This window comes from Mytilus galloprovincialis, chromosome 3 (assembly GCF_965363235.1).
Source record: "Mytilus galloprovincialis chromosome 3, xbMytGall1.hap1.1, whole genome shotgun sequence".
Taxonomy (NCBI): domain Eukaryota; kingdom Metazoa; phylum Mollusca; class Bivalvia; order Mytilida; family Mytilidae; genus Mytilus; species Mytilus galloprovincialis.
Window position 1 is genome coordinate 26,393,557 of NC_134840.1, and position 27,597 is coordinate 26,421,153.

General features: G+C 33.6%; 1 protein-coding gene across 1 annotated transcript; it reads left to right on the forward strand.

The window, feature by feature from the left end:
- Positions 1-105: 105 nt before the first annotated feature.
- Positions 106-26,967, forward strand: LOC143067566 (NFX1-type zinc finger-containing protein 1-like). The gene is made up of 4 exons (XM_076240908.1): positions 106-243; positions 2,496-2,549; positions 17,563-22,898; positions 26,075-26,967. Exons 2-4 carry the CDS (start codon positions 2,533-2,535, stop codon positions 26,275-26,277), a joined length of 5,556 nt encoding a protein of 1,851 aa, XP_076097023.1. The 5' UTR covers positions 106-243; positions 2,496-2,532; the 3' UTR covers positions 26,278-26,967.
- The last annotated feature ends 630 nt before the right edge of the window (positions 26,968-27,597 follow it).

Genomic DNA, 27,597 nt, shown 5'->3' on the forward strand with positions numbered 1-27,597 from the left:
CAAAAAATCTTTCTACTTTCGTTTTTACTTTAACAGGTACGTCAGCTATTGTGATTTAGTAAATCACAATTCTGATAGTAATTTAACATATTTAACCGTGTTATCGGTAAAGGTTAATGTTCATATTGGATTTTTGAAAACTTGCCTGACGTCAGTGTTATTATGACTGGATTACTCGAGTAAAATCTGAAACATTATCATGATGACAATCCGGAAGACGGAGAAATAGCTACACATACCTAGGTAGGTTTTCTTCAAATGTATTACATGTATACAAAATAACTACAATCCAATCAAACACATGCATACGGTACATATCTGCAGTTACTTATAATTGGGAAAGAAGACCGGATCAGTGGCGGATCCAGGGGGGGGGAGTGTTCCGGTGGTTGGAACCCCCCTTTTTTTTGGCCGATCAATGCATTTGAATGGGAGCATATAGTTGGAACCCCCCCCCCTTTTTTAAAATGGCTGGATCCGCCACTGCGGATAGTGTCCCCTCCCCCTTTTTCATATTTTCCTTCCTGTCAGTTAAAACCAGAAGGGTTCATTCGAATAAAAAAAAATGTGTATAGTAATTTTCATTTGTAAATTGAAGCCCCATGTTAACAGGGTGTGTCCATAAAACACATTTATATACCCGGGTCCTCATTATTTGTTTACAGGAAAGGGTTGAAATTTATGACATGCGCTAGTTGACACACTTTTTTATATATATGCATGTTTTGTGTTTAATTAGGGCCCCGCCAAAGGCGGGTCGCCCTATAGTGATCAGTCTGTCCGTCCGTAACACTTTGTGTCCGCTCCATATCTAGAGAACCATTATGATTTCATACTTTATACTTTACATGTTTATTAACCACCACCAGAGGGCGTGTCATGATGTATGTACAACTTCCTAGGTCAAAGGTCAAGGTAAAAAAACTTTGGTTTCAGTTGACAACCCTGTGTCCTGTGGTGAAGATCGTGTCCGCTCTATATTTTGAGAACCGTTATGATTTCAAAGTTTATACTTGACATGTATATGAACCAACACCAGAGGGTGTGTCATAATTTATGAACGACTGCCTAGGGCAAAGTTCAAGGTCAAAAACTTTGGTTTCAGTTGACAACCCCATGTCCTATGGTAAAGATCGTGTCCGCTCTATATCTTGAGAACCGTTATCATTTCAAAGTTTATACTTGACATGTTTATAAACCAACACCAAAGGGTGTGTCATAATTTATTTACAACTTCCTAGGTCAAAGGTCAAGGTCAAAAACTTTGATTTCAGTTGACAAACCCATGTCTTATGGTAAAGATACAATTTTTTATGCACATTATTCACAGCGGGCCCACAGAGATGGCTCCCATCTCAATTATATCTAGTTTTTTTTAATTTTAATTTCTTTTCTTTTTATTTCAAGTGTTCGTAGTCACAAGCATCATTCACACAGGACGCGGAGAAAAACTACATTAATTTTATACCTTATAGCTGGGGCCACACATTCGATCCTTGACAGGACCATTCCCGATTAAAATTCCATTTGCTTTAAAGACTTTATTCTTCTAAGATAATTACCAGTTTGAAAGAACGAAATAAATAATGTTCCTTGTACCTTGGGTAAATAAAATGCTTGCAACGCGGGGGACATTGAAACTCTCTTCTTTCATTTACAATAACTTGTCTGCACCTCTTTTTTGTTTCTTTTCTCGCTGAAACTGTAAATACGCGTACCATTTCCGCGATAACATTCCCCTGTTCAACCATTTTCCCTTCGAGGCACAATGTGCGATTGCGCATTGGGAACTGACGAGTAAAGGTCATATGAATAAGGGTTGGGCTTAACATCGAATTATTATCTATAGATAATAAATAAATGTAGGTGTTAAACGTTAAAAAACTTCTAAATGCTTAATGGAACGTAACCAGTAATTGTTTTAATCATAATTATTTTACTTTTTGTACAAAATCCGGCATATAGATTAAAAAAGTAATTTTAACGAAAATCGTAGCTACTATCCGTTTAACGTCCTGTGGCAAATTAAATACACATACAGGAAGAGAAATGATATGAAACACTACTTTATACTAGACCGAAACGTTCAGCTGGATTGTTAACATGCTATTTTACAAGATAAGACCAAGCTGGAAGATATGTCACGTTTCCCGGACACATTATTCTGAAGCCGAGTTGACAAACCTTTGTCCTTACTCTGCAGCGTATTTTGCGAAGGAGCAGCAAATACCAACTCTAAGCGTTTGGATCGACATGGCAGAGGATCAAGTCATTGACCTTCTGGAATGGTCATCAACGGGCGACAAAATTAAACCAGACCCTGCCGAAGTGGTTGCTAAAGCAGACAGGTTCAACTAATGACAACCATCTATTGAATCGTCACCAACCTTATAGTTTATGAAAACAAAGCAGCATGCAAAATTATAAAAATCATTTATTTTTGTATAGATGTATATACTATTTAGTATACCATAATGTATTGATTATATTTTCAGACTAGAAACTGAAGTCAACCATAGAATAGCAGATATAATGGCCGAAGGTCCAAGGTATTTAGTCAATTTTCTAAACTAACTAAATTTTCTCAAAATAGGTTTTGCAATAATTAAGCATATTAAAATTTTAATATTTAATTCAAGGTTTAACCAAGGATTTGTATAGTAAGGCCGTATCGTGACCTATAGTTGTTAATGTCTGTGTCATTTTGGTCTATTGTGGGGAGTTGTCTCATTGGCGATCATACTACATCTTCATTTTTATACAAGCGCTAAAAGGTGATTTCACCTCTTCGAACCAAGAACTAGATCTTCAAACATACGAATATAAAACATTTAAAAGGTAGAACGTATAAAAATCAAATAAGAAACAAATAGGTATCGAACATAAAGCAACAGGATCGATTGAGCACAAACACATATAAATAGGTCATAAAAAGGTCATTTTACCTCAACAAATTTAGAACTATAACCAGAGATAAGAATATAAACAATTAAAAAGGGGGAAGGATATCAAAAATCGAATAAGTAACGAATAGGGAATAAGGAATAAGTAACGAATAGGGAATAGGTAACGAATAGGTTACAAATAGGGAATAGGGAATAGGTAACGAATAGGGAATAAGGAATAGGTTACGAATAGGGAATATGTAACGAATAGGGAATAGGGAAAAGGTAACGAATAGGGAATAGAAAATAGGTAACGAATAGGGAATAGAGAATAAGTAACGAATAGGTAACGAATAGGGAATAGGGAATAAGTAACGAATAGGTAACGAATAGGGAATAGGGAATAGAGAATAGGTAACGAATAGGGAATAGGGAATAGGTAATGAAAAGGGAATAGGGAATAGGTAACGAATAGGGAATAAGTAACGAATAGGGAATAGGGAATAAGTAACGAATAGTGAATAGGGAATAGGTAACTAATAGGGAATAGGGAATAGGTAACGAATAGGGAATAGGGAATAAGTAACGAATAGGTAACGAATAGGAAATAGGGAATAAGTAACGAGTATGTAACGAATAGGGAATAGGGAATAGGTAACGAATAGGTAACGAATAGGGAATAGGGAATAAGTAACGAATAGGGAATAGGGAATAGATAACGAATAGGTAACGAATAGGGAATAGGTAACAAATAGGGAATAGGGAATAGGTAACGAATAGGGAATAGGGAATAGGTAACGAATAGGGAATAGGTAACGAATAGGTAACGAATAGGGAATAGGGAGTAGGTAATGAATAGGGAATAGGGAATAAGTAACGAATAGGTAACGAAAAGGGAATAGGAAATAAGTAACGAATAGGTAACAAATAGGAAATAGGGAATAGGTAACGAATAGGGAATAGGGAATAATTAACGAATAGGTAACGAATAGGGAATAGGGAATAAGTAACGAATAGGGAATAGGGAATAGGTAACAAATAGGGAATAGGGAACAGGTAATGGAATAGGTAACGAATAGGGAATAGGTAATGAATAGGGAATAGGGAATAAGTAACCAACTTGACGTCCATCTCCACATACTATGATACTAGTATATTATCATACTTTGTATGAAGAAAGTATTCGAGACTGTTCACACAATTCTGGACCTTTGTTTACATTGAATGGATTATAGATGTTATACCGATCGTTCACCACTTTATTTTAATGTTTTTTTTTATATTCCAAATTAAACCGAATAAGCATGTAAATCCCTACTGACATTTCTGTTTAAAAACATAGTTCGACAGATACTTTGCGGTCGTTTGATGTTATCCCGTTGTCAGCGACGTCGTCGTCCTCCGAAGACATTTGGTTTCCAGACAATAACTTGAGAATAAGTGTATGGATCTCTAATATACCATAAGTTTCCATACCACAACAGGAAGCTAGTTGGGATCGATTTTTTGTCCCAAGTGTTTAGGAATTAGGGGCCATAAGGAGCATACTTCAGGATAATGATTTAGCATAAGTGTATGGATCTCTAATCTCTATGAAATTATACCACTACAAGGTTCTATACCTCAAACGGAAGGTTGGGATTGATTTTTGGTCTAATGGCCAAACCTCCTAGGAATAAGGGACAAAAAAGGGGGGAAACTAGGATTTTCTTGTTTTCAGACAATAACTTTAGTATCATGAAGTCTATGGATCTCTATAAAATTGTATCACAAGGTTCCATACCAAAAAGGAAGGTTGGGAATGAATATGGGGGTTTTGACTTTAACCGTATTGGAAGAAATGGCCTCAAACGATACTCGTTTTTATTTTTTTGCTTTTTTCTTGAGCAATTTCAATGGGCTTTAATTCAAAGTCTTAAATTTTATGTCGTTAATATGCTGAATATAATCGTGTACCTAGATTTTGGATTTTTACCCGTTTTCAAATTGGTCCCCGTTGGGGTCCAAAGGGTCTTAAAAAAATTTTGTTTGATTGTAACAAAAAAAAAAAAATCATTGGGTTCTTTGCTAAGCTGAATCTAACCATGCAACTTATATATTGAATTTGGTCCTGGTTTTCAAATTGATCTGCATTTATGTTCAAAATGGCCAAAATTAAACTTAATTTTCTACAACAAAAACAAATTCAAGGGCTTTTTGATACGCTAAGAATCACGGTAATATGACAAAGCGAATCTACGTTCCGCCGTCGGCGTCGTAGATATACGTTCAGTCTGTGGTTAAAGTGTCAACACTTTGTCAGACCATCATTGAAGGTAACGAAACTTAACCAGCAGCTTCTTAATTATCGAAAGACATCTGTGTTAAAGTTTTATACATGATTAGCTTTGTTAAACCTTTTTGTAATAAACGTAATTTGCATATGCAGTTTTTTCTTAGAGTTTAACCATCACAGACGTTATGAAACTAAGAAATAATCATCTTCCTAATCAAGAAATAATATCTAAATGTTTTTTAAAGTCATATGATACTTAAATTAAATTTTTTTTTATATGTTTTAAATACTCGAATGGCTAAGTTTTACAAACAAAAAAAGCGTACGCGAACTTTCTTGTAAAATAAAATACTTTACCTTATTAAAATCTTATGAAATTAACTGCTATTGAATTATTGTCCTCCCGTACTCGTCATTCGCCGACGTTTTTCCATATACAGTGACCTAAACTTCGAGACCTCTCCGACAATCTGCATTCTGTTCGTAGGTCCGACCAAATGCATTGTCTTTCAATTGGTTTTTAAAAAATAAAGTGATACCATTGGAAAATAGGGTAAGGGAAGACGTTCGTGGTAACTAGAAATTTTGAATAATGCTTTCCGGAAGAATCTTGTTTCCTTTGTACGAAGCTTATACCTGTGAATTATATAGGGAAATTGAAGCTACCTAATGGTTTTTGGTCAATAGGTAATTTGTTGGGAATAATTACCATCATGCAGGTATACATCAGTAAGACTGTTGTGTATACGAATTAAAAACTGACATTATAGTTCTTATATGCAGCCGTGTCTTTTGCATTTCAAGATTTTACTATAACCAAATATTAATATAACATGCATATATTATGTCTTGTTTGAAATTATTTTCTGTATGGATGTTTTATTTTAAAAATAGCATGGCAGGTATATAAGCGATTACCTTTTTAATCATTTAACAAATTTGATGAACAATTTTACGAAGTATATATGGGTGTGTCTTTGTTGTCATTTGTCTGTATTGAGACAACTGCTGAATCTGGATGACCTAGTTGATCTTTAAAAATTAATTTGTAAGATAAAATTAAAGTTATTTCTGGTAAGCGCAATTTTTAAAGTTTTGTCTATGAAAGTAAAAGTTTCTTTTACCATCTCCTTATTATTTAAGTGTAGCTTTAAGTTTGATTGATTGATAGTGTGTCCAATATATTTGAGATATCTGTAACACACTTTATAATGTATACCTGAAATTACAACTCGCTGTTTATCCTTTGTGGCACCGTTAAAGTCCACAATTCCTCTAAAGTCCACAACACCGCTAAAGTCCACAACAATTTTCCGCTAAAGTCCACAACGCCGCTAAAGTCCACAAAATTTCCGCGAAAGTCCACAAAATGACCTCCGCTAAAGTCCACAAGAAAACACCGTTAAAGTCCACAACAACAAGTTCCGCTAAAGTCCACAAAAAAGCACCGTTAAAGTCCAAACATTTTTTTTTTCATTATCAAAAGACAATTTTCTGTTTTTTACACCCTATATTATAGATCTTATTAAAAGCACGGACTTTTGTTCTTAGAAAGTATTTCTTGTCAGCATAAATTCTATTTTGATGAATGAAAAAATTATAGTATTTGCTTTATCGATTTTTATGCAATTTTCTATCAATCAAACAGACAACATTTCTGAAAAGTTATCTAACTCTTTTTATTCTTTAGTAAATATTTGTTCATCCACAAGAAACTCCAACATAGCGTTCTCTTTATGTATATATGCTGGAGACAAAATTTGGAGCCTATATTTGATATTTAAATTTCCTTTAAATATATATCTATAAAACATAAGTAAGATTTCCATTCAGTGTCTGTTAGGTTCCACAGCAGCCAAAACGGTCCGTAAATCTCAAAAAAAGACTTGGATCCATCATGTTCTTTTTTTAAATCAAAATAATGATAAAGAATACCACACATTCATGCATTTTGTGGTGCTCAGCAGATTTCCATCACTCTTTGGTTTGCATATAAAAAAGAAGATATGGTATGATTGCCAATGAGACAACTGTCCACAAGAGACCAAAATGACACAGACATTAATATAAACAACTGTTTGTTTTGTTTTCAAAAAGGAAAATGAATTTGTTTCAGAATGAAAGATGAATTGAATAAATTATACGCGGATGTGGTTCTGTATTGAGTATTATCCATGATGAGTACAAGTATAAGTTTTTTTTCAACAATGCTACACGTATATATATATATGTTCCAGACAATATGAGTATAAAAATTATCTGATTTGAACCCTTACGCGTACAATGTGGACCATATAAGTATACCTGAACGTATACTCGTACCGTATGAGTATACTCATTTTATTTCATCTTCTAGCCATTGTTCAACTACTAAATTGTCTGTTTTACTTACTAGTACACTTGGTACAATAAAAAAACCTGATAATAAATTGTTCAAATAAGGCCTTTGAAAATAGTGGAATTAATTACTTTTGGAGTGTCAAAAACTCGTTGGAAGTACTTGACAAATTGCATGCATATATTGGTGATTTTGAATCTGTTCAAAGTTTTGATTTTTCTACCCTATATACCACTTTGCCTCATATTCTTATTAAGAAAAAATTCACATCCCTAATTAACTGGGCATTTAAAAAGTCGGAATGCGAGTACATATGTTCAAACTCTTTTAGATCATTTTTTAGTAGCAATAAACAAAAGAACTATGTCAATTGGACATGCTTTGATACTATTTATGCACTTGAATTTTTACTTGATAACATTTTTGTTCGCTTTGGAGATTCCTTATATCGTCAAGTTATTGGAATTCCAATGGGGACTAACTGTGCACCACTTATTGTGGACCTGTTTTTGTATTGTTATGAGTTACAATTTATGACTAAAATTAGCAAAGACCCATCAAAACAACATTTGATACAAAAATTTAACAATACTTTTAGATATTTGGATGATATATTGGCTCTAAATAATGACGACTTCAGTATGTATACTAAAGAAATTTATCCTGTAGAACTTACTTTAAATAAAGCTAATGATAACAATGACCACTGCCCTTTCCTCGATCTTGATATCTATATCATAAACGGGAAGCTTAATACAAAAATTTATGATAAAAGAGATGATTTTTCGTTTCCTATTGTTAATTATCCATTTTTAGATGGTGACGTTCCCTTGTCACCATCTTATGGTGTTTATATATCTCAACTTGTACGATTCGCTCGTGTATGTAACAATGTATTAGATTTTAGCGAGAGAAATTTATGTATTACTGAAAAATTATTACACCAGGGTTTTCGATATCACAAACTGGTCAAAACATTTACTAAATTTTATCACCGGTATAAGGAAATAATTCGTAAATATAACTCAACATGCAGACATCTTATACGTTCAGGTATTTCACATCCCAAATTTTATGGAAATATTCTTTATAAAGCACAAAAATGTCAGTATTCTCCTCAGAAACTAACAAAACCTTTAAATAGACTTATTAAAGGGGGACATAGTTACGATACTGTTGTCAGGTCATTAAAGATTGCATATTTTGGCTTTAACATTGATTCACTGATAGGGTCTTTGCATCGGAACTAAACACATTTATTTCTAAAAAAAAAGTTGTTGGCATGACATGGGTTATGTTCTTCTCATATATTTTATGATAGTATGATACTAAACCCCTAACGGGAGGGATTGTACCTGATATTCATATGATGAAGACATAATCTTTCAATCAGTTTAATTGAAGTCTGGAGCTGGCATGTCAGTTAACTGCTAGTAGTCTGATGTTATTTATGTATTATTGTCATTTTATTTATTTTCTTTTGTTACATCTTTTGACATCGGACTCGGACTTCTCTTGAACTGAATTTTAATGTGCGTATTGTTATTCTTTTACTTTTCTACATTGGCTAGAGGTATAGGGGGAGGGTTGAGATCTCATAAACATGTTTAACCCCGCCGCAATTTTGTGCCTGTCCCAAGTCAGGAGCCTCTGGCCTTTGTTAGTCTTGTATGATTTTAAATTTTAGTTTCTTGTGTATAATTCGGAGTTTAGTATGGCGTCCATTATCACTGTACTATTATGCATATTTTAGGGGCCAGCTGAAGGACACCTACGGGTGCGGGAATTCTCGCTACATTGAAGACCCATTGGTTGCCTTCGGCTGTTGTTTGCTCTATGGTCGGGTGGTTGTCGCTTTGACATATTCACCATTTCCTTTCTCAATTTTATCGTATGGTTTAGAATGAGGTCGACCATACATGTGCATTTGTCAAATTTATCAAGAGTCAGAAAATGAAATAAAAACTTTAACCAAATAAACTAGAGTTTCTTAAGAGCATGTGTCGCTCACCTGTATTTAGTGATCCTTTGGAAATCATGTAAAATAAGGTTAAAATCATAATTTATAGTATAAGATATCATTAGAGACTATAATAATATCTAAGATAATAGCAAAGAACTCAGGGACAGCAACCCAACAACTGGTTGTCTGAAAATTTCAGGGCAGATATATCTAAATCTGATGAACATGTTTGCCACCGTCAGATTTGCTCTAAATGCTTCAGTTTCAGAGATATAAACCAAAAACTGATTTTACCCTATGTACTATTTTTAGCCATGTCTGCCATCTTCGTTCGCGGGCAGGGTCATCGGACACATTTTTAAAACTATATACATGTACTCTTATGATGATTGTGGATAAGTTTATAGTAACACTTTGTTTAAGTAATTTCAGAGGAGAAGATTTTTGTAAAAGTTAACGACGACGACGACGACGCCGGACGACGCCGAACGCAAAGTGATGAGAAAAGCTCACTTGGCCCTTGGGGCCAGGTGAGCTAAAAAGTGACGCTACATTTTTTAGTATGAAATTAAGTTCTAATGCTCAAATTGCAATGGAAGTTATGGAAGTACATACATGTATATTTTGGAAGATAAGTTTTTAGAACATTTAGGAACGTTGTACTTCAAAAACCGATAAGCCAGTAAAGTAAAATGGACAAAAGTATTTGTCACCTATAATTAGTTGTTATATATATCATGAAATCTACGGATATTTTTCATAACAAATATTTAGGAACTATTTCATGTAAGATTTTTAATCAAAATTAGTACCAACAGAAGCAGACCTCTTATAGGTTTATTTGTTTATTTGGTAATTTATCTATTTTGAAGCGTTAATTCTCAATTTCTGATGATATAACACAAAGTTTATATCTTATCCAAAAATTTGATTTACACCAAAAATGAAAAACAAAACTAACCGAAGAAAAGTATGACCAATTAAAAAAAAAATTGCCGACGTATTTGTGTGTTGAGAAATCCAGAACTAATAAAAATAAGTGTCTATGAGCATTGGAGGGTGTGGATATAGGATAAAGACAGGATGTGGATATTGAATAAAGGCGATAGGAACGTTCATCTTGCATTGAGCCCGAACACCAACAATTGTTGAACTATCCTATAGTCATATTGATTGATAAAATGTACGTCACATCAAAGTTCACGGTATTGCTTTCAGAGTTAATTTCGTTTCTTTATTCTCTTTTAAAGATACTTTTTTTAGTATTTTGAAAAAGCTAAATGGAAGACTAGTATGAAGTTTTAAGCTGAAACTTTTACGAATTATATAATATCAAAGAATGTTTCTGTTCTTTTCAATAAATTAAATGATTAAAAATGGCGGACAGGACAGACAGGGCTTCGGAGCTCCCACAAAAAAGTTATTAGTTATATGTTTTGTGGAATATGTATATTGGATTTTTGTGATATATCATGTCGAACATTATGTCCTTGATCAACAATGGGATCAAAAAAGGGAAAAGGAAAAGTACAGAAAAAAGTACCGAATGAGAAAAAAAGGAAACAAAGTTCAAGTAAGACACCGCCACAATCAAAAACAACAAAAATGGACGCCAATGTAAACAAAGTACAAAGTGTTAACCGCAATACACCATATACACCATATACTCCAGTGGCAGATCACTTAAGTACATCTCACAACATATTATATGGTAACCCGAGTAATTTAAACCATTTAAACACATACGGTCAAACTTCAATCGGAACCCCGTATCAATCTTATCCTATGGCTCCCCCAACAACTCCTGCAGATTTTCTTATAGCGAACCAACCTCTTCAAACTCATCTCAGCTTTAGCTCGCCACAATCTCAACCAACTGAATTCTCGATGTATAGTAAATTTGAAAATTTTATGATAGACTGTTCACAAAAACTTCAGAAATTAGACATACTCGATGAGATTGTTGTGAAAATGAATGCTATGGAACAACGGTTTGAACATTTAGACAGAAACGTAACAGATATGCGACAACAAATTAACAATCACAATACATCTATACAGGAATCACCAATACGATCATCGGTCATTGAACAGAATGTAGATTTTATAAAAAGAGAAAATGATAAACTTCAAAATGAAAATTACGAATTAAGGGACAGGATAGTTGATATACAAACTCGATCGATGAGAGACAATTTGATATTTCGCGGGATTCCCGATGTTTCTGATACCAAACAACCTGAAAATACGGAAGAAAAACTTCAAACATTTTTAACAAATGAACTTGGAATCGAAAACAATATTCCGTTTCACGTGGTACATAGACTAAAACCGCGCCGAGATAGAGGTCCGAGGGGAATCGTTGCCAAATTTGAAAAAAGAAAGGACCGCGAAATGGTGATGGCGGCTGCAAGAGAAAAATTTAAAGAAAGGGACACTCAGTTTCGTGTCCATGAACAATTCCCAGCGGAAGTTTTTCAGAGAAGACGTGAATTGGTGCCGATCATGAAGGATGCAAGACAAAAAGGACACGTTGCACATTTACGTGATGATAAACTGTTTATCGACAACAAGAGATTCTTCCCGCATCCACCACCACAAATGCCACATAGACCACCGTTCCAAAACCAGTGACCAATGGAGCAAAGACCACCTCCTCCTTTTCCTGGTGCATAGGGATGTTGTGCAAGAGGAACAGAAAGAGATATCAGCACAAGTGAAAATCGAACTAACAATGCGGATCCTATTTTTTCTGAATTAAAAATTTGTTTTCTTAACGTATGTGGTATAAAACAAAAACTGTTGTGTCCTGAATTTATAGAGATGATTAAAAAATATGATATTTGTTTGTTTACAGAAACAAAACTGTCTGACATTGATATATTAAATATACCTGATGACTATATGTATTATTCTAAAATTAGAAAAAAATGTAAAAGAAAATCAGGGGGGATTGTAGTAATGTATAGAAATAAGTTAAAAGGTTATTTAAACTTTATAAATACAGATTGTGAATTTGTACAGTGGGTTAAGATTTCAAAACTTATTATAAACCAGAAAACTGATAGTCTACTAGGTTGTGTTTATATTCCACCATCGAATTCGAAATATTCAACAAGTGAATCATTCGATGAGGTAGAAAATGAGATGCTTAATATAAAAAACATAGAGAGTCTAAATTGTATTATTTTTGGTGATTTTAATGCCAAAACTGGTAGTTTACCAGACTATAGTATACCGGACGAGAATCTGGTTGATATTTTTGAATTTAACTCAGACGAGGATATACTTTCGTATATGTTTGACTACGAAAATTTACCTAGAAACAGTATTCCATTACACAGAGTTACAAGTTGTAATTGTGCACCAAATAATTACGGACACAAACTTTTAAATGTATGTAAAAGAAATAACATGTATATAGCAAACTCAAGAGTAGGTAATGATAAAGGTATTGGTAAAAAAACTTGTAATGATACAAGTGTTATTGACTATTTATTATTGTCATCTAATTTATTTCCAGTTGTTAAAGAGTTCGATATTATGGAATTTGATCCATTGGTCTCAGATGTTCATTGTCAATTACATGTAGTTATTCAAGCTCCAGTGATTTTATATAATAGTAACGACGAACTATCACAATTTTGTAGTGAAAAATATGTCAAGTGGAGAAAAGAAAAGTGTTCAGAATTTTTAGATAATGTTAAAAGTGATCATGATTGTCAGTTAGAACAACTACTGTTAGAATTGGATAATTTAGAGGTACAACAAGGGATTCATCAAAATGAGATGAACAAAGTTGTAGAGAGAATTAGTAACTTTTTTCAATCAGTTGCTACAAAAACTTTTGGTAAATACAAGCCGTTTAAAAATCGCAAACCAAAAAGCGACAATAAACCTTGGTTTAACAAGCAATGTTTTGATAGTAGAAAAAAATTTCACAAAGCGCGGAAAAGGTACAGTTTTATAAAAAATGCTGATAATCGAAAACATATGAAAAATGCAAGCAAAAGCTATAAAATTGAAATTTCTAAAGCAAATGAACTGTACCAAAGAAATATTGGAAATAAATTACGCCAGACCAAAAAATCAGATAGTAAAAAGTTTTGGAACATTTTGAATAGTATTGGGTCAAATAAAAAAAAAGGCGTAGACCCTGAAATTTCGATTGAAGCTCTCTATGACTATTTCAAAGATATGAATAGATGTGACTCAAATACTGAGGAACCAGAAGTTAATTTTGATGTACATAATTTATCAGATGAATTGTATAACTTATTGAATGGTACTGTAACCGAAGATGAGATTTTAAAAAGTGTAAAAAACTTAAAAAACGACAAAGCTAGTGGATGTGACAAAATAATTAATGAATATATAAAATGTACTGTACATGATCTTATGCCAATGTATGTTAAACTTTTTAATTTAGTATTAGATACAGGAATAGTTCCAGAGTTATGGTCTCTTGGTATTATGATTCCTATTTTTAAGAATAAAGGTTCAAAAGCAGACCCTGCAAATTATAGAGGTGTAACATTAAACTCTTGTTTAGGAAAGACTTTTTCATCAATAATAAATGAGAGATTAAATAGTTTCTCAGATGAAGTTGAACTTATATCAGAATCTCAGGCTGGATTTAGAAAGGGATTTTCAACTACCGATAATATTTTTGTGTTGCATTCAATTTTATCTATATTTTTTTCAATGGGCAAAAAATTATTTTGCACATTTGTGGATTTTAAGAGAGCATTTGACACTATTTGGAGAACAGGGTTATGGCAAAAGTTACAAAAATCTCACATTACTGGGAAAATTTTTACAGTTATTTATAATATGTATCAAAATATAAAGACATGTGTTCGATATGGTAACCAAAGTTCAACTTTCTTCAACTGTGGTGTTGGTGTTAGGCAGGGTGAAAATTTATCACCGTTTTTGTTTTCAGTATTTTTAAATGATTTAGAAAACTTTTTTGTGGAAAATGATATTAAAGATTTAGAATATATTTCTAAAAACTGTGAAGAGTTGTTACACGTATTAGTTAAAATCTTTGTAATTCTGTACGCAGATGACACTGTTATTATGTCTGATAGTAAGGAAGAACTACAACATGCACTCGATGTTTTTGAACAATATTGTAACATATGGAAACTCGAAGTAAATATAGATAAAACAAAAATTATTGTGTTTAGTAAAAAAAAAGGTACGAAACAACTTTGATTTTCATATATATGGTAATGCTATAGAAGTTGTAGATTCTTACAATTATTTAGGAATAACTTTTAATTATAACGGTAATTTTTGTACTGCTAGAAAAAGGATTTTTGATCAAGCACAAAAAGCAATGTTTGCTCTCTACAGGAAGATAAAACATATATCATTGCCTATTGATATTCAGTTACAACTCTTTGATGCTGTAATCGCACCTATATTATTATATTCATCAGAGGTTTGGGGTTTTGAAAATAAACAGAATATTGAGAAAATGCATTTGCAATTTTGTAAAAATATTCTTGGTGTTCGGAACAGTACACCAAATTTTATGGTTTACGGGGAATTAGGGCGGGTTCCGTTAGATATCACTATAAAACTTAGGATGGCATCATTTTGGTGCAGAACTATTAAAACAGAGAGCAAACTGTCAAATATCCTTCTAAGACTTATGATTAAGCTACATGAAAATAATCCTACCAAATTTAAATGGATTCAATATGTAAAATCTATATTTGATGATACAGGTCTAAGTTTTATATGGAACGATCAATTAGTTGTAAATATTGATTGGTTAAAAAGTATGGTTAAACAGCGATTAACAGATCAGTACTATCAGCATTGGTTCTCGCAGATACATAATGCATCTAGGGGTGAATTCTATTCTTTATTCAAACTCGAGTTTGGTTTGGAATCGTATCTATTGCGATTATTACCCAAGGACAGATATTACATATCTAAACTTCGATGCTCGAATTTGAAGTTACCTATTGAGACGGGTAGATGGGCGGGGATCGCTAGGGAAAATAGAATATGTACATTATGTAATGAGGGAATAGGGGATGAGTTTCATATATTGTTTACCTGTAAAAATGCTGATGTTTCTGCTCTTAGATCAAAGTTTATACCAAATTACTATGTAATGAATCCAAGCAAGAACAAGTTCACTGGCTTGTTGTCTATTTGTAACGTACAAGTTCAAAGGAATTTATCAATTTTTGTGAAGAAAATCATAAAATACTTTATCTAATTATACCAATTGTCTTTTAAAATATACTATGTATTTGTGTTTCGTTTGTCCTGTCTCGCTATGTATTATCTTAATATGTTTGTATATATTGTCCTCTTGTACACAAGTATGTGTCTGAGGTTATGAATAAAATCTATAAAATCTTGAAAAATCTTGAAATACAATTTTATTGGTTTAATACTGTAGAACAGATTTAGTGTTTTGTGGTTTATAGAAATTAATCTTGTGAGTAATTTTACATGTGATTAAAACACTTTACCAAGATAAACAACTAGTGTATGTATATTTTCTTAAGCCCCATTTATGGGCATTGGTTTTTCCTTTTGAATGGTTTTACACTTGTAATTGTTTGGGACTTTTATAGCTGGCTGTTCCGTGTGAGCCAAGGTTCCGTGTTGAAGGCCGTACCTTGACCTATAATGGTCTTTTATAAATTTTAACTTGGATAGAGAGTTGTCTTATTGGCACTGTGACTCATACCACATCTTCCTATATCGATCAACTCAGGTTTTGTTGTGACATTTTGGTAGAAACCCATTCAACGCATCGATATCTGCTACTAATCGATAAAAATATAACTTAAGGATGTACTTGGGTGAGGTTTTAATTTGGAATTTGCGTCAAATGTTCGGACTCCTTGGTGTTTTTCCATACAATACAATGTAAAATATTTTGCCCCATAACACCAATTTATTTTTTCATATAAGACTTAATAGCTCATGAAAGGTCATTTACCAAAATTTTAAAATATTCTTAATTTTCTTTCTTTTGTTTTGAGACCTAATAATACCAATGCAAATATAAGGTAAAAGTCCGAGTCAGCCTTTTCTCGCCATATTTGAAATCTCAAATATCTAGAAAAGGAGGTCCATGACCTATCAATATTTTTAGCTTATTTTTATCCTTAATTGATGCTCTACCAGCTTATAGTATCAATTTTAACTTCTTAATTTATTAATTTTCACCTAACCTGACCTAAGTACATCCTTAAAGCATAGAATATTTTCTTTTTTATTTGGAATTCATCATACTGGCTTCATTTTTCCGTTCTGAAAATCATAACAGAAATTAATAACGTTAAACGTTGGTTAAAAGTTTTGCGACAGGAAACCTTTGGGAATTCATAAACTTAGTATTTTTTTTGTTTAATGATATAATCAAGATTGTTGCATGCCGTTCAAATGTTATAGATTAGGAGGCACATTTGCTTTGTACATTAATTATGTCAAAAAGTGATTATATGCAAAGAATAAGAGAAAAAAAATACTTGTTGAATGCAGTAATAATAAATAACGAATTTACAAACTTTTTAGAAATGATGACCAAATTGGCCATCAAGATCAAAATTGATAGAACAAAATCATATACCGATACTGTACTTTTTTCATGTATCAAACTGATAAAAAAAATACTACCGAGAAGAAAGGCCAATGCTTTGTATTGTACTAACGGGATAAAAATAACGAATAATATGTTTTTAACAATAAAAAATTTGGTGTGGACTTTAACGGTGCTTTTTTGTGGACTTTAGCGGAACTTGTTATTGTGGACTTTAACGGCGTTTTCTTGTGGACTTTAGCGGAGGTAATTTTGTGGACTTTAGCGGAAAGTTTGTGGACTTTAGCGGCGTTGTGGACTTTAGCGGAAATTTGTTGTGGACTTTAGCGGTGTTGTGGACTTTAGAGGAATTGTGGACTTTAACGGTGCCACAATCCTTGAAGTCGCATTAAAAAAAGAAAATAACTTACTAAATGTTTTTGTCAATGTTACATGTTTGTATTCTTTATTTTTATTTGTGTTGTAGTAACAATCTCACTATTTTGATTCACACGAATAGAACCCGATCTTCTTTTATTGTAGGGGCCGTGGAAGAGGAAGAGGAGGTGGACGTGGTCGTGGAACAGATAAGCACCAACATGACTCACTGGAAGATGTGCCATGGAAACGTCTACTCGGATTCAGGAAATTAGAGGAATTACAGGGAAAAGAGGCAAATGCCATATTGTTAACTTTTGATAGATACAAAACTGCACTTAAGAAAGCTTTAGAACAAACAACCATTAAAGGAAATAGGGATGTTAATATGTTAATGCTGCTAGTAAGATGTCTTGCCAAGTGCTGCGAATGCGAATCTTTACCGCAGCAAGTTATAGACATTTTCACGATTGTAGAGAGTTCGAATTTCCTTCATCAGTTCATAGAGTTTGTTGACGGCTTAGTTGAGAGTGCACCTCCAAGAGTACAGCTACGAAATAGGGGTATTTTACGTGATATATTTACCATTCTCACAAAGATGAAGTCACTGCTGCCAAAATCCCGAATAACAATTCAAGGAATTTTGGCTTTCATAGACACGCCAATCAATGTGATTAAATCCGATACAACCATTATAGATGATAATATGTGGAATATGTATGAAGAACTTATGAACAAAGAAGAGACAACTCGACAAAAAAGATCACATTTCAAAGACCAAGATGGCGACGAAAGCGAAGAGGAACCGGATGATGATTTTCGTGAATATCCGGTTTTTCCGAAAACAAAAGAAGTCCAATCGGAAACTCTTACGAAGTTACGTCACAACAAAACATCCGGAGGTTATGACAATCTAAATCATTATTTAGACATTCAGTACCGTCTTTTGCGTGAGGATTTTATTGCACCGTTACGTGAAGGTATAAGAGAATATATGGCAGCAGTGCACGACATGAGACCCGACAAGAAATTACACGAATTAAAAATTTATCGTGACGTTCAAATTATAAGTCCAATATGTAACAATCATGGTTTATGTCGGCGTATAAGCTTTAATTATCCAGGAATTAACAGAATACGTTGGGAACAAAGTAAACATCTAATATATGGGTCATTGGTTTGTTTATCTTCTGACACCTTCAAAACTGTTTGGTTTGCAACAGTTGCCAATAGAGATTTGAAGAATATCCGCAAAGGACTGATAGATATCAAATTTGAAAAAGATTATGAAGAAGTGTCAACTATTCCACCAGATACAGTCTTCGTTATGGCAGAAACCCCAGCGTACTTCGAAGCTTACAGACATGTACTCTATGGTTTACAACATGTACACGAAGGAGATTTGCCATTCGAAAAATATATTGTCAAATGTCTGCCTAATGTTGAAAAACCAGCATACTTACAGCGTAGCCCGGATGCAAAATTCGACCTTCGTCCGTTAGTAGACGATAACATTAGGTTGGATGATCGGAAACAAGATGAACCGACCAATGCATATCCTTTCAGTGAAAAGTCCGGTGATGCTCGAAATATAAATGTTACAGATCAAACATCATGGCCTCCTCCTGAACTACTTCACTTAGATATATCACAACTTAGAGCACTAGAAACAGCTCTATCTAAAGAGTTGGCTGTTATACAGGGACCCCCTGGAACTGGCAAAACGTATATCGGACACAAAATTATAAAAAGTCTACTTCATAATCGACATATTTGGAATACGGATCCAGATACGGGAGCAGAAGACAACCGTCCAATCCTCGTCGTTTGTTATACTAACCACGCCCTAGACCAGTTTCTTGAAGGTATAGTTGAATGCTACAGTGGTGACGTTTTACGACTAGGCAGCAGAAGTTCAAGCGAAATAATGAAACCCTTAAGTATAAACAGTAAAAGAATGACAATGCGATTAAATAGGGAGGTACCTCTTGAAATTCATTCTAGTAAAATGGAAATTAAACATAACATGATGTCTCTACAAGAAGAGGTAAACACGATTGCTGATCGAATTGAAAAAGCAAAGAGAGAAATTTTACATGAGGACGCAATTAAACACGTAATGGGAGATTTCTATGAAAGACTTGTATCTGGATATGAGGCAATCATGCGCGATATATACGGCTACGATTTTCAGTGGGAGAAACCAAAGAAAGCCTCGGCATTACTGGAATGGCTTGGTTATGGGGAATTTTTAGGATTTGAACCTCAATTTGAAAATGAGGCCAAAGATAGTGAAGAAAAAAGACCACATGCTACTGATCCTGGTGATGTTCTTGATACAGAGGATGGTAGTGAAAACGAAAGAGCAGAAAACCCTAATGAAAATGAAAATAGACCAAATGATTTTATCAACGTACTTGACGAAAGGGATGTTGACATAGCCCAAAGGCAGACTGCAATGGAAGAATCCGACGAGGAAGAGGAAACATTTGAGGATAAGTTCAATAAGATATTGAGCGAAAATATATCATTAGTTGCTTTAGATGTATCAGAGTTAGATCTTTATTTTAGAAGACCTGATAGAGAGGGTCTTCGTTCGCACAAACCAACAAAGAAAAACAAACAACTAAAGAGTAAAATTAGGAAGTCTCTGTCATCAACCGATCGTATGATAGATATTGAAGTTGAAGGATATGTTGATGATATATGGTCTCTACTGCCTGATGAAAGATGGCGTATGTATCGATATTGGTTGAAAGTCTATTGTGACAATGTTCAAGAAAAAATTGGCGATAAAGAAATTGAATTCGAGCGAACATGTAGAAAGTATCATGAAATACTGATGCAAGAGGATAAAGCTATTATGAGAAATTCAACAATTATTGGTATGACCACGACTTGTGCAGCAAGATATCATTCTGTATTGCAAGAAATAGGGCCACGAATCATTATTGTGGAAGAGGCAGCAGAAGTACTCGAAGGACACGTGATAACAACCCTCAGTAGAAGATGTGAGCAGTTGATTTTGATTGGTGATCACAAACAACTTAAACCAAAACCAACGGTATATAAATTGGCCCGTGAATACAAACTTGATTTGTCCCTTTTTGAAAGATTAGCAAACAATAAACTTGATGTACAGTGCCTTGCTCTTCAACATAGAATGCGTCCACAAATATCCAAAATGTTGAAAATCATATACCCGAACCTGAAAGATCACGAGGTCGTTGAAAATTATGACAAAGTTCTCGGAATAGCTGAAAATGTATATTTTATCGATCATAGGGAAACGGAATCTCCTGAAAAGGATCTCAGAAGCCATTCTAATAAACATGAGGCGGAGTATTTGGTTGAGCTATGCAGATATCTCCTTTTACAAGGATATTCACCGTCACAAATTACGGTTTTAACAACATATTCAGGCCAACTTTTTGAGCTGAAATATAGAATGCCCAAAGCAGAGTTTGAAGGAGTTCGTGTAACAGTAGTTGACAATTACCAGGGAGAAGAAAATGATATAATTTTGCTATCTCTTGTACGTAGTAATGAAGATGGAACAATTGGGTTTCTCAAGGAAGAAAATCGTGTTTGCGTAGCAATGTCACGTGCCAAGAAAGGTCTGTACGTTATTGGTAATTTTGAAATGCTCTCAAGTAAGAGCACTATATGGAGACAATTTGTTGATCATGCACGGAAAAACAGATTCATTGGCAAAAAACTTCGTCTATATTGCGAAAATCACCAAGATGCCGACGAATCTATAATAAACGCAGAATTTCCTTCAGATTTCAAGCGATCGCCTGGTGGTGGATGCAGACGTCCATGCGAATATCGTCTTACCTGTGGCCATACATGTCCAAGTGTTTGTCACATAAAAGATCGTGAACACAAGGACATCCTATGTAAGAAATTGTGTACTAAAACGTGTAGTAGGGGGCACAGATGTCCACTTAAATGTAATCAGGATTGCGCAACATGTGAGATCAATGTACCGAAGCGTTTGCCTAAATGTGGACATACACAGAATGTTCCATGTTATCTAGAACCAGCTGACTTTAAATGTGAGGGAAGATGTGTTAAGATCCTTTCGTGTGGTCATACGTGTCAAAATCTCTGTGGCGAAATCCATACCGATACATGTACCGTGCCAGTAGAGAAACTTGGTCAGTGTAACCATGCAACAAAAATCCCGTGTCACTTAATAAAGACAAAGCAAGCATTTTGCCCAGAGCCTTGTGTGGAAATTTTACAATGTGAACATAAATGTAAGGGATCATGTGGTGAATGTCAGAATGGACGTCTACACAATATCTGTGATGAAGTTTGCAACAGAGTATTGATATGCGAGCATATATGCAAAGAAAAATGTAACAATTGTCCCCCTTGCAAAGAAAAGTGCAAAAATAGATGCAAACACAACTATTGCGGTAAGCAGTGTGGAGAGGAGTGTAGCCCATGCGCTGAAGACTGCGAATGGCAGTGTGAACATCACAGATGTGATCAGATTTGTAGTTCTCCTTGCGAAAGACCGAGATGCAACCAGCCGTGCAAGGAACGTATTCCTGAGTGTAAACATCCTTGCATAGGATTATGCGGTGAACCATGCTCAAACGTCTGTCGGATCTGTGAACCTGACAATGAAGCTTTTAATGTTTTTTTCGGAACAGAAGATGAACCCGATGCAAAGTTTGTACAACTTGAAGACTGTAAACATGCTTTTGAAGTAACTGGTTTGGATAAATGGATGGATGACATCAAAGATGAGCAAATCAAATTAAAAGAGTGTCCAAAATGTAAAACTCCCATTCGTAGAAATCTCAGATACGGAAATATCATAAAAGAAACGTTGCACAATATTGAAGTAGTAAAACAACGTATTCTAGGGTGTAAATCGGAAATGGAAGCGACAGAAAGGACGATAAGACAGGAGTTATCAGAATTAGAGAAAACAGATGCCAGGAAAATGAAACAAATTCATAATGAACTAACAACAGGAGCCGTAGACGAGAACACACTGAAAACAATTGTTGAACAAATAAAGATTTTAAAATACGTAAATGAATTAAAAGAGAAGTTTGAAACAAATGAAGGGAGGTCAGGTCGCTATGATGCAATGTATCAAAAAGCATTGAATCAGCTGAATGCTGTTCATGAATTTATTCTGATACGTCGACGATATTTTACAAAACAAGAGTCCCTTGATATTGAAAGCGAACTTGATCGTTTAAAACTGCTACACCAGTTAATGCGTTTCAAAGAAAGGAAGGTCATTCTTGAAACATCTCTAACCAGAGAGTTAAGTGTTAATTTAATGCTAACTGAACAACATTTAACTGATGGGAGAAAGCTTACCATACAGAGGCGACGTGAGGTGGAGACGACTTTGACAGCTCTGAAAGATGTTATACCTCTGACTTCGCTCGGTATATCAGAGGAGGAAAGGGTTCAGATTGTGACCGCTATGGGATTGACGAAAGGTCATTGGTTCAAATGTAAACTGGGTAAGTCATTTTTTACATTTTTATCAAGATAAAAACACATAGCTTCAATTACATTTGTAACACGAAAGATAAAAGCAAGGTAGCAATAACAATCAAAATTTCAAAAAGGACAAAACTCAGATGATCTAGTTAAGTTATCTGGTCAAGTGACGTAGTGTTTACTCATAAAATCTGACGAGACGTCATGTTATTGATGATAAACATCATGCAAAAGTTATTTGGAACATGTCTTTTGTTTAGCCTTTCAGTTCCAATTTTACAAACCATTAATACTGTTATATAACACTAAAACATGATCGAATTTGAAGATTTGAGATAAAAATGTAGATTGTTTTTAATTGACAATGGATATTCATGAACTTTTAAATAGAAACAATAACAACACTGAAAAATATGATTTCAAATCAAAAGTTTTATAACTCTGCACAAACCTATTAGTAATTGTATAAATCAAATCAAAATCACCAATTGCCTTGAACCTGTTAAATGGACATATTTCAGCTGGATAAGAACGAATAGAAATATATTTTAATAAATCCCCAATCACGGGTGTCATTCGGTTTAACGAGAGAAATGATCGTGAAGAAATATCTAACGGCGGTCAAGTATTGAGAGACGATCGTGAAAGTTCTTGTAACGGATCGTGAAAGACATTTAATCGAAAAGACATATGAAAGGTCAATAAATTTTCTAATTTAAATAATTACACAGACAAATTAACGAAAAAATAAAACTGTCTGTCAAAATGGTTCAACATTATGATCAGTATGTGAGAATATCTAGTTTTAAAAGTACATAGTTATTACAAAACAACAAAAGGCAGATTGCTTCTCGACATTTCAATGACATAAAAAATGTAAACAAACATGATTTTTTCACAAGTTCGACTAGAAAAACTACTTTGATCCGAATAAGGGCATTCTATTTGAATTAATCAAATAGTTCTCATAGTTATTTTGTATTAACATAATCTGAAACTTGGTAAATAAAGAACTATGTACACAAAAATTGATTTTTCGGATCGTGATAGATCACGCACCGCATTTTTGAAGATCGTGAAAAGGATCGCGAAAGATCTGATGCTACGAAAACGTTTAAATTATTCTACAATTATATCATAATTAATATTTTTTATTGATATTGAGAAAAGCTAGATAGATCAACATCCTCAATAGGTTTAAGCATTTCAAAGTATTAATATTTTCAGAAAATGAAATGTAAAATAGTTGGATGATTGTAGAATGAAGCTTTTTATTGTCATGTGAAGTACTCACTTATCACGAGTTATAGGATGCCCACATTTTGTATATTGTATCCTATAAACTACATGTCCGTCAGACAGGATTCAGCTGACCCCGAATTTGCTTCATTTCATGGATGAAGATTCATTGTTGTGGTCAAGTCCGTATCGCGGATTCCTTAAGCTTTAGGATAAGGAAAATCACAAAAATACCGAACTCCGAGGAAAATTCAAAAAGGATAACTGTCTGTTGTTATGATTGTACGGTGCAGATTTTCGACTTCTGCAAGGTTTTAAATAACATCGAACTCATTATCATGCATCATTCGGCAATGTTTGTTTTATGTTGTTTAGCCTTTTAGATATATACCTGTATGCTAACGCGCCAAGGTAATTCGTGTATGGTGTACATGTCTGTCTGCATGTTTCATATATGACCATGGTGACGTCAATTGTATTTGATATATTGAATGATAGTAAGATGTCTATGTCTGGCTATCGGTCAGGGTTCATAGACTTTTGACCTTATGTTCCGAATTAATTGGCCAAGCATAACTTTTACATTTGTCAGTTTCTAAGGCACTGTAAGGAATTTGTAGAGATCTGTATGGCATGGTTCATCTAGCATGAACTCTTTTTATGAACCATTGACAATCTTAAGCGCATTTGACACTTCTATGAAAATCCTTGATATTATAGACGTTCAACAAATATACTTTCATATGAAAAGAAGACGAGACATTACAGCATTTGCGATCTGCTATTATATAGTCTGTAGTATGTAGTTAAATCAATCCACATCTGCGTTGTGTAAAAAGAACTTAAGAAAGTACTGTTGCACAAAATGATGGTTATCGTTCAATCTCAAATTACTCATGAAAGATGCGGTTTTGCTGTAATTTTTTGTTTGATGGATATCATTTTGGTTTAAACGTTGCATATCCATATTATTGGCTAAATAGTGTCGGTCTTTCTGAATTGCACTTGCCCAATTCTCAGAGCTGAATCTTTCACACTTATTTAGACACGTTTTTAGTTGTTTTTTTTTTTAAACTTTCGAGGTAAAGTGTTGAATAAAAAAATAGTTTTAATGTTCATCCTTATCAAAATATTTACAGGCCTCAACCAGTTGCAGGTTTATCAAATGGTAAATAAATACTGATTTCTGATTACTAGTATTAAGTCTGGTCACGCATTATCTTTCACGATAAAAAAAATAATGCGTTGCCTGATCGTTCACGATCAAGTTTGATGAAATTCAACAAATTCAAGGTTTTCATATACAAGTTAATGCTTATAAGGGAAGAACATACTTTAATTTTACTGTACTATCAGATACACCAAAGATTAAATTTCAAATATATCATGATACACTGAAATATGACCATTATAGGTACACAAAGCGTCTTATTTGTAATAAATTTCTTAGACATGCATTGCGCCTTTTGTGTTTTTTCATAAAGTACTGCATATTTTCTTTATCTTATTTCACAGTTATGTTGAGGAAGTTAAACCATTTTGACAGACATATTTTTTTGTTCGGATTTGTTCCGCGTTTTGAAAATTAAACGATTTTTTCAAAGCCTGATTCCTAACTAGAATTTACATTAAATGTCTTTCACGATCCGTTACCAGAACTTCACGATCGTCTCTCAATACTTGACCGCCGTTAGATATTCTTTCACGATCATTTCTTTCGTTAAACCGAATGACACCCGTGCCAATTACGATTCTGGAAAATTTGGCGAAGATTTCAAATGTAACTTCAGGCTAAAATACGAATATGATCTTAAATTTTCTTAGGAGTTGATATTGCAACTAAAATACATAGTAACCGGTGTATCATACATAGTGAAAAATTAATGTTTTATGTATCATTAGGTTAATTTTATTGCTCTCTTACCAAATTTATTCTTCTTCTGATTTATGTTTTCAGGGCATGTTTATGCAATTGGCGATTGTGGCGGAGCAGAAGAAGAATCAAGATGTCCTGAATGTAAATCTGGAATAGGAGGAGCCCAGCATAGAATAAGGGATGACAACGCTTTAGCTCCTGAAATGGACGGAGCGGCACATGCAGCATGGTCGACACAAGCAGATCTTGGCAATTACGACCCATTTGAAGTTCGATTTCATTAACTATGAACAGAGAAGAAAAATTTTGTTATTTAATATGTGGATGCAATGTGTGTTATATTTTATTTTTTACAGTTATAGACCATTTCTGAGGAAACAATTGAAATGGTCATGGTAGTTATGTTATGGAATGTTAAGGAATACACAATATAGATATATATGAATATATTCAAATGAAATTATGATAGGTTATTTGATTATGACAACAACCATTATATCTTTATGGCGTGCACTTAAACCAAAGATACGGCTTACTAGTCGTCAAACTTCATTATTTTCATTCGTGATCAAATGTGTTGTTTTAAATTGTTTCAGTTAGGCTTTATATGTACTTTCAAAAATGATTCTGAACTTTTTATGATATATCAATACCTATATTTGTTAAGTTTACAGAAATCAATTCGAAAAACAAAATCATGAACATACTTATAAAAAAAAGTTACACTATGATATATAAAACACTTATTATCAATGTATTATTCCATATGCAATTCATTATAAATGCGCTTCTATTTTAAGATTCCATTCAATATAAACTTGCCGAATTTTTCAGAAGTGTAGTACTTTGCTATCTTAAAGCATTAATAATTAAATGAAAGAATGCTCAATAGTGATGTAAAGTTATAACATGCAAATTTCCTTATACATGGACGAAATAATATTAATTTTTTTTCAAAAACTGAAATGGTCATGGAAAGTACTGCGCTCAGATGTCATCAACAGAAAATGTCTTTGTCACATTATACAGAACTTATTTAACCATTGTTGAATTGTAAAAGTATGGAAAAGTTCATTGTAAAAAATCTTTGAGTCAGCAAAAATCATTTGATATATAGAAAAAAAATAAACCTACCTTGCATAAATATTTATAATTTTAAATTAGCTTTGTTTGAACAGTTGTTGCTGTAGATGTTTATGAATTTGTGCATTTTGAAATTTGTGTTATTGTCTTGTTATCAACGCTTTTGATATAAGTTTGCATCAATAAATTTGAAGGAAACATATGAATTAAGTGTTTTACGCAAAGAGAGAGTACCATTCACTCCACAAGCTGTAGCATATCCTCTGTGAGGCTGTACATGATTATGTTTTATGTACATAGAAACCATTCGAATGGAACACCACAATTTCTCTGATCATGATATCACGGGTCTTATTGCCTGACTAGCCGAATTCATCAGACTATATTTCTATCATAGGATTAATTTATACTTTCGTGGCTTGTACGGTACATCCTGTTGAAAAAAAAGAGAATAAAGATTGAAGTATATTTTACCTCTAGAAAATAAACTCTTTAACAAAGACCAACATAGAATTTTGTAT

Bases quoted from the DNA above. Each gene is read 5' to 3' on its own strand.
- LOC143067566 (XM_076240908.1), top strand. The intron at 22,899-26,074 runs GTAAGTCATTTT...TTATGTTTTCAG, and splicing joins TTGGTTCAAATGTAAACTGG to GGCATGTTTATGCAATTGGC.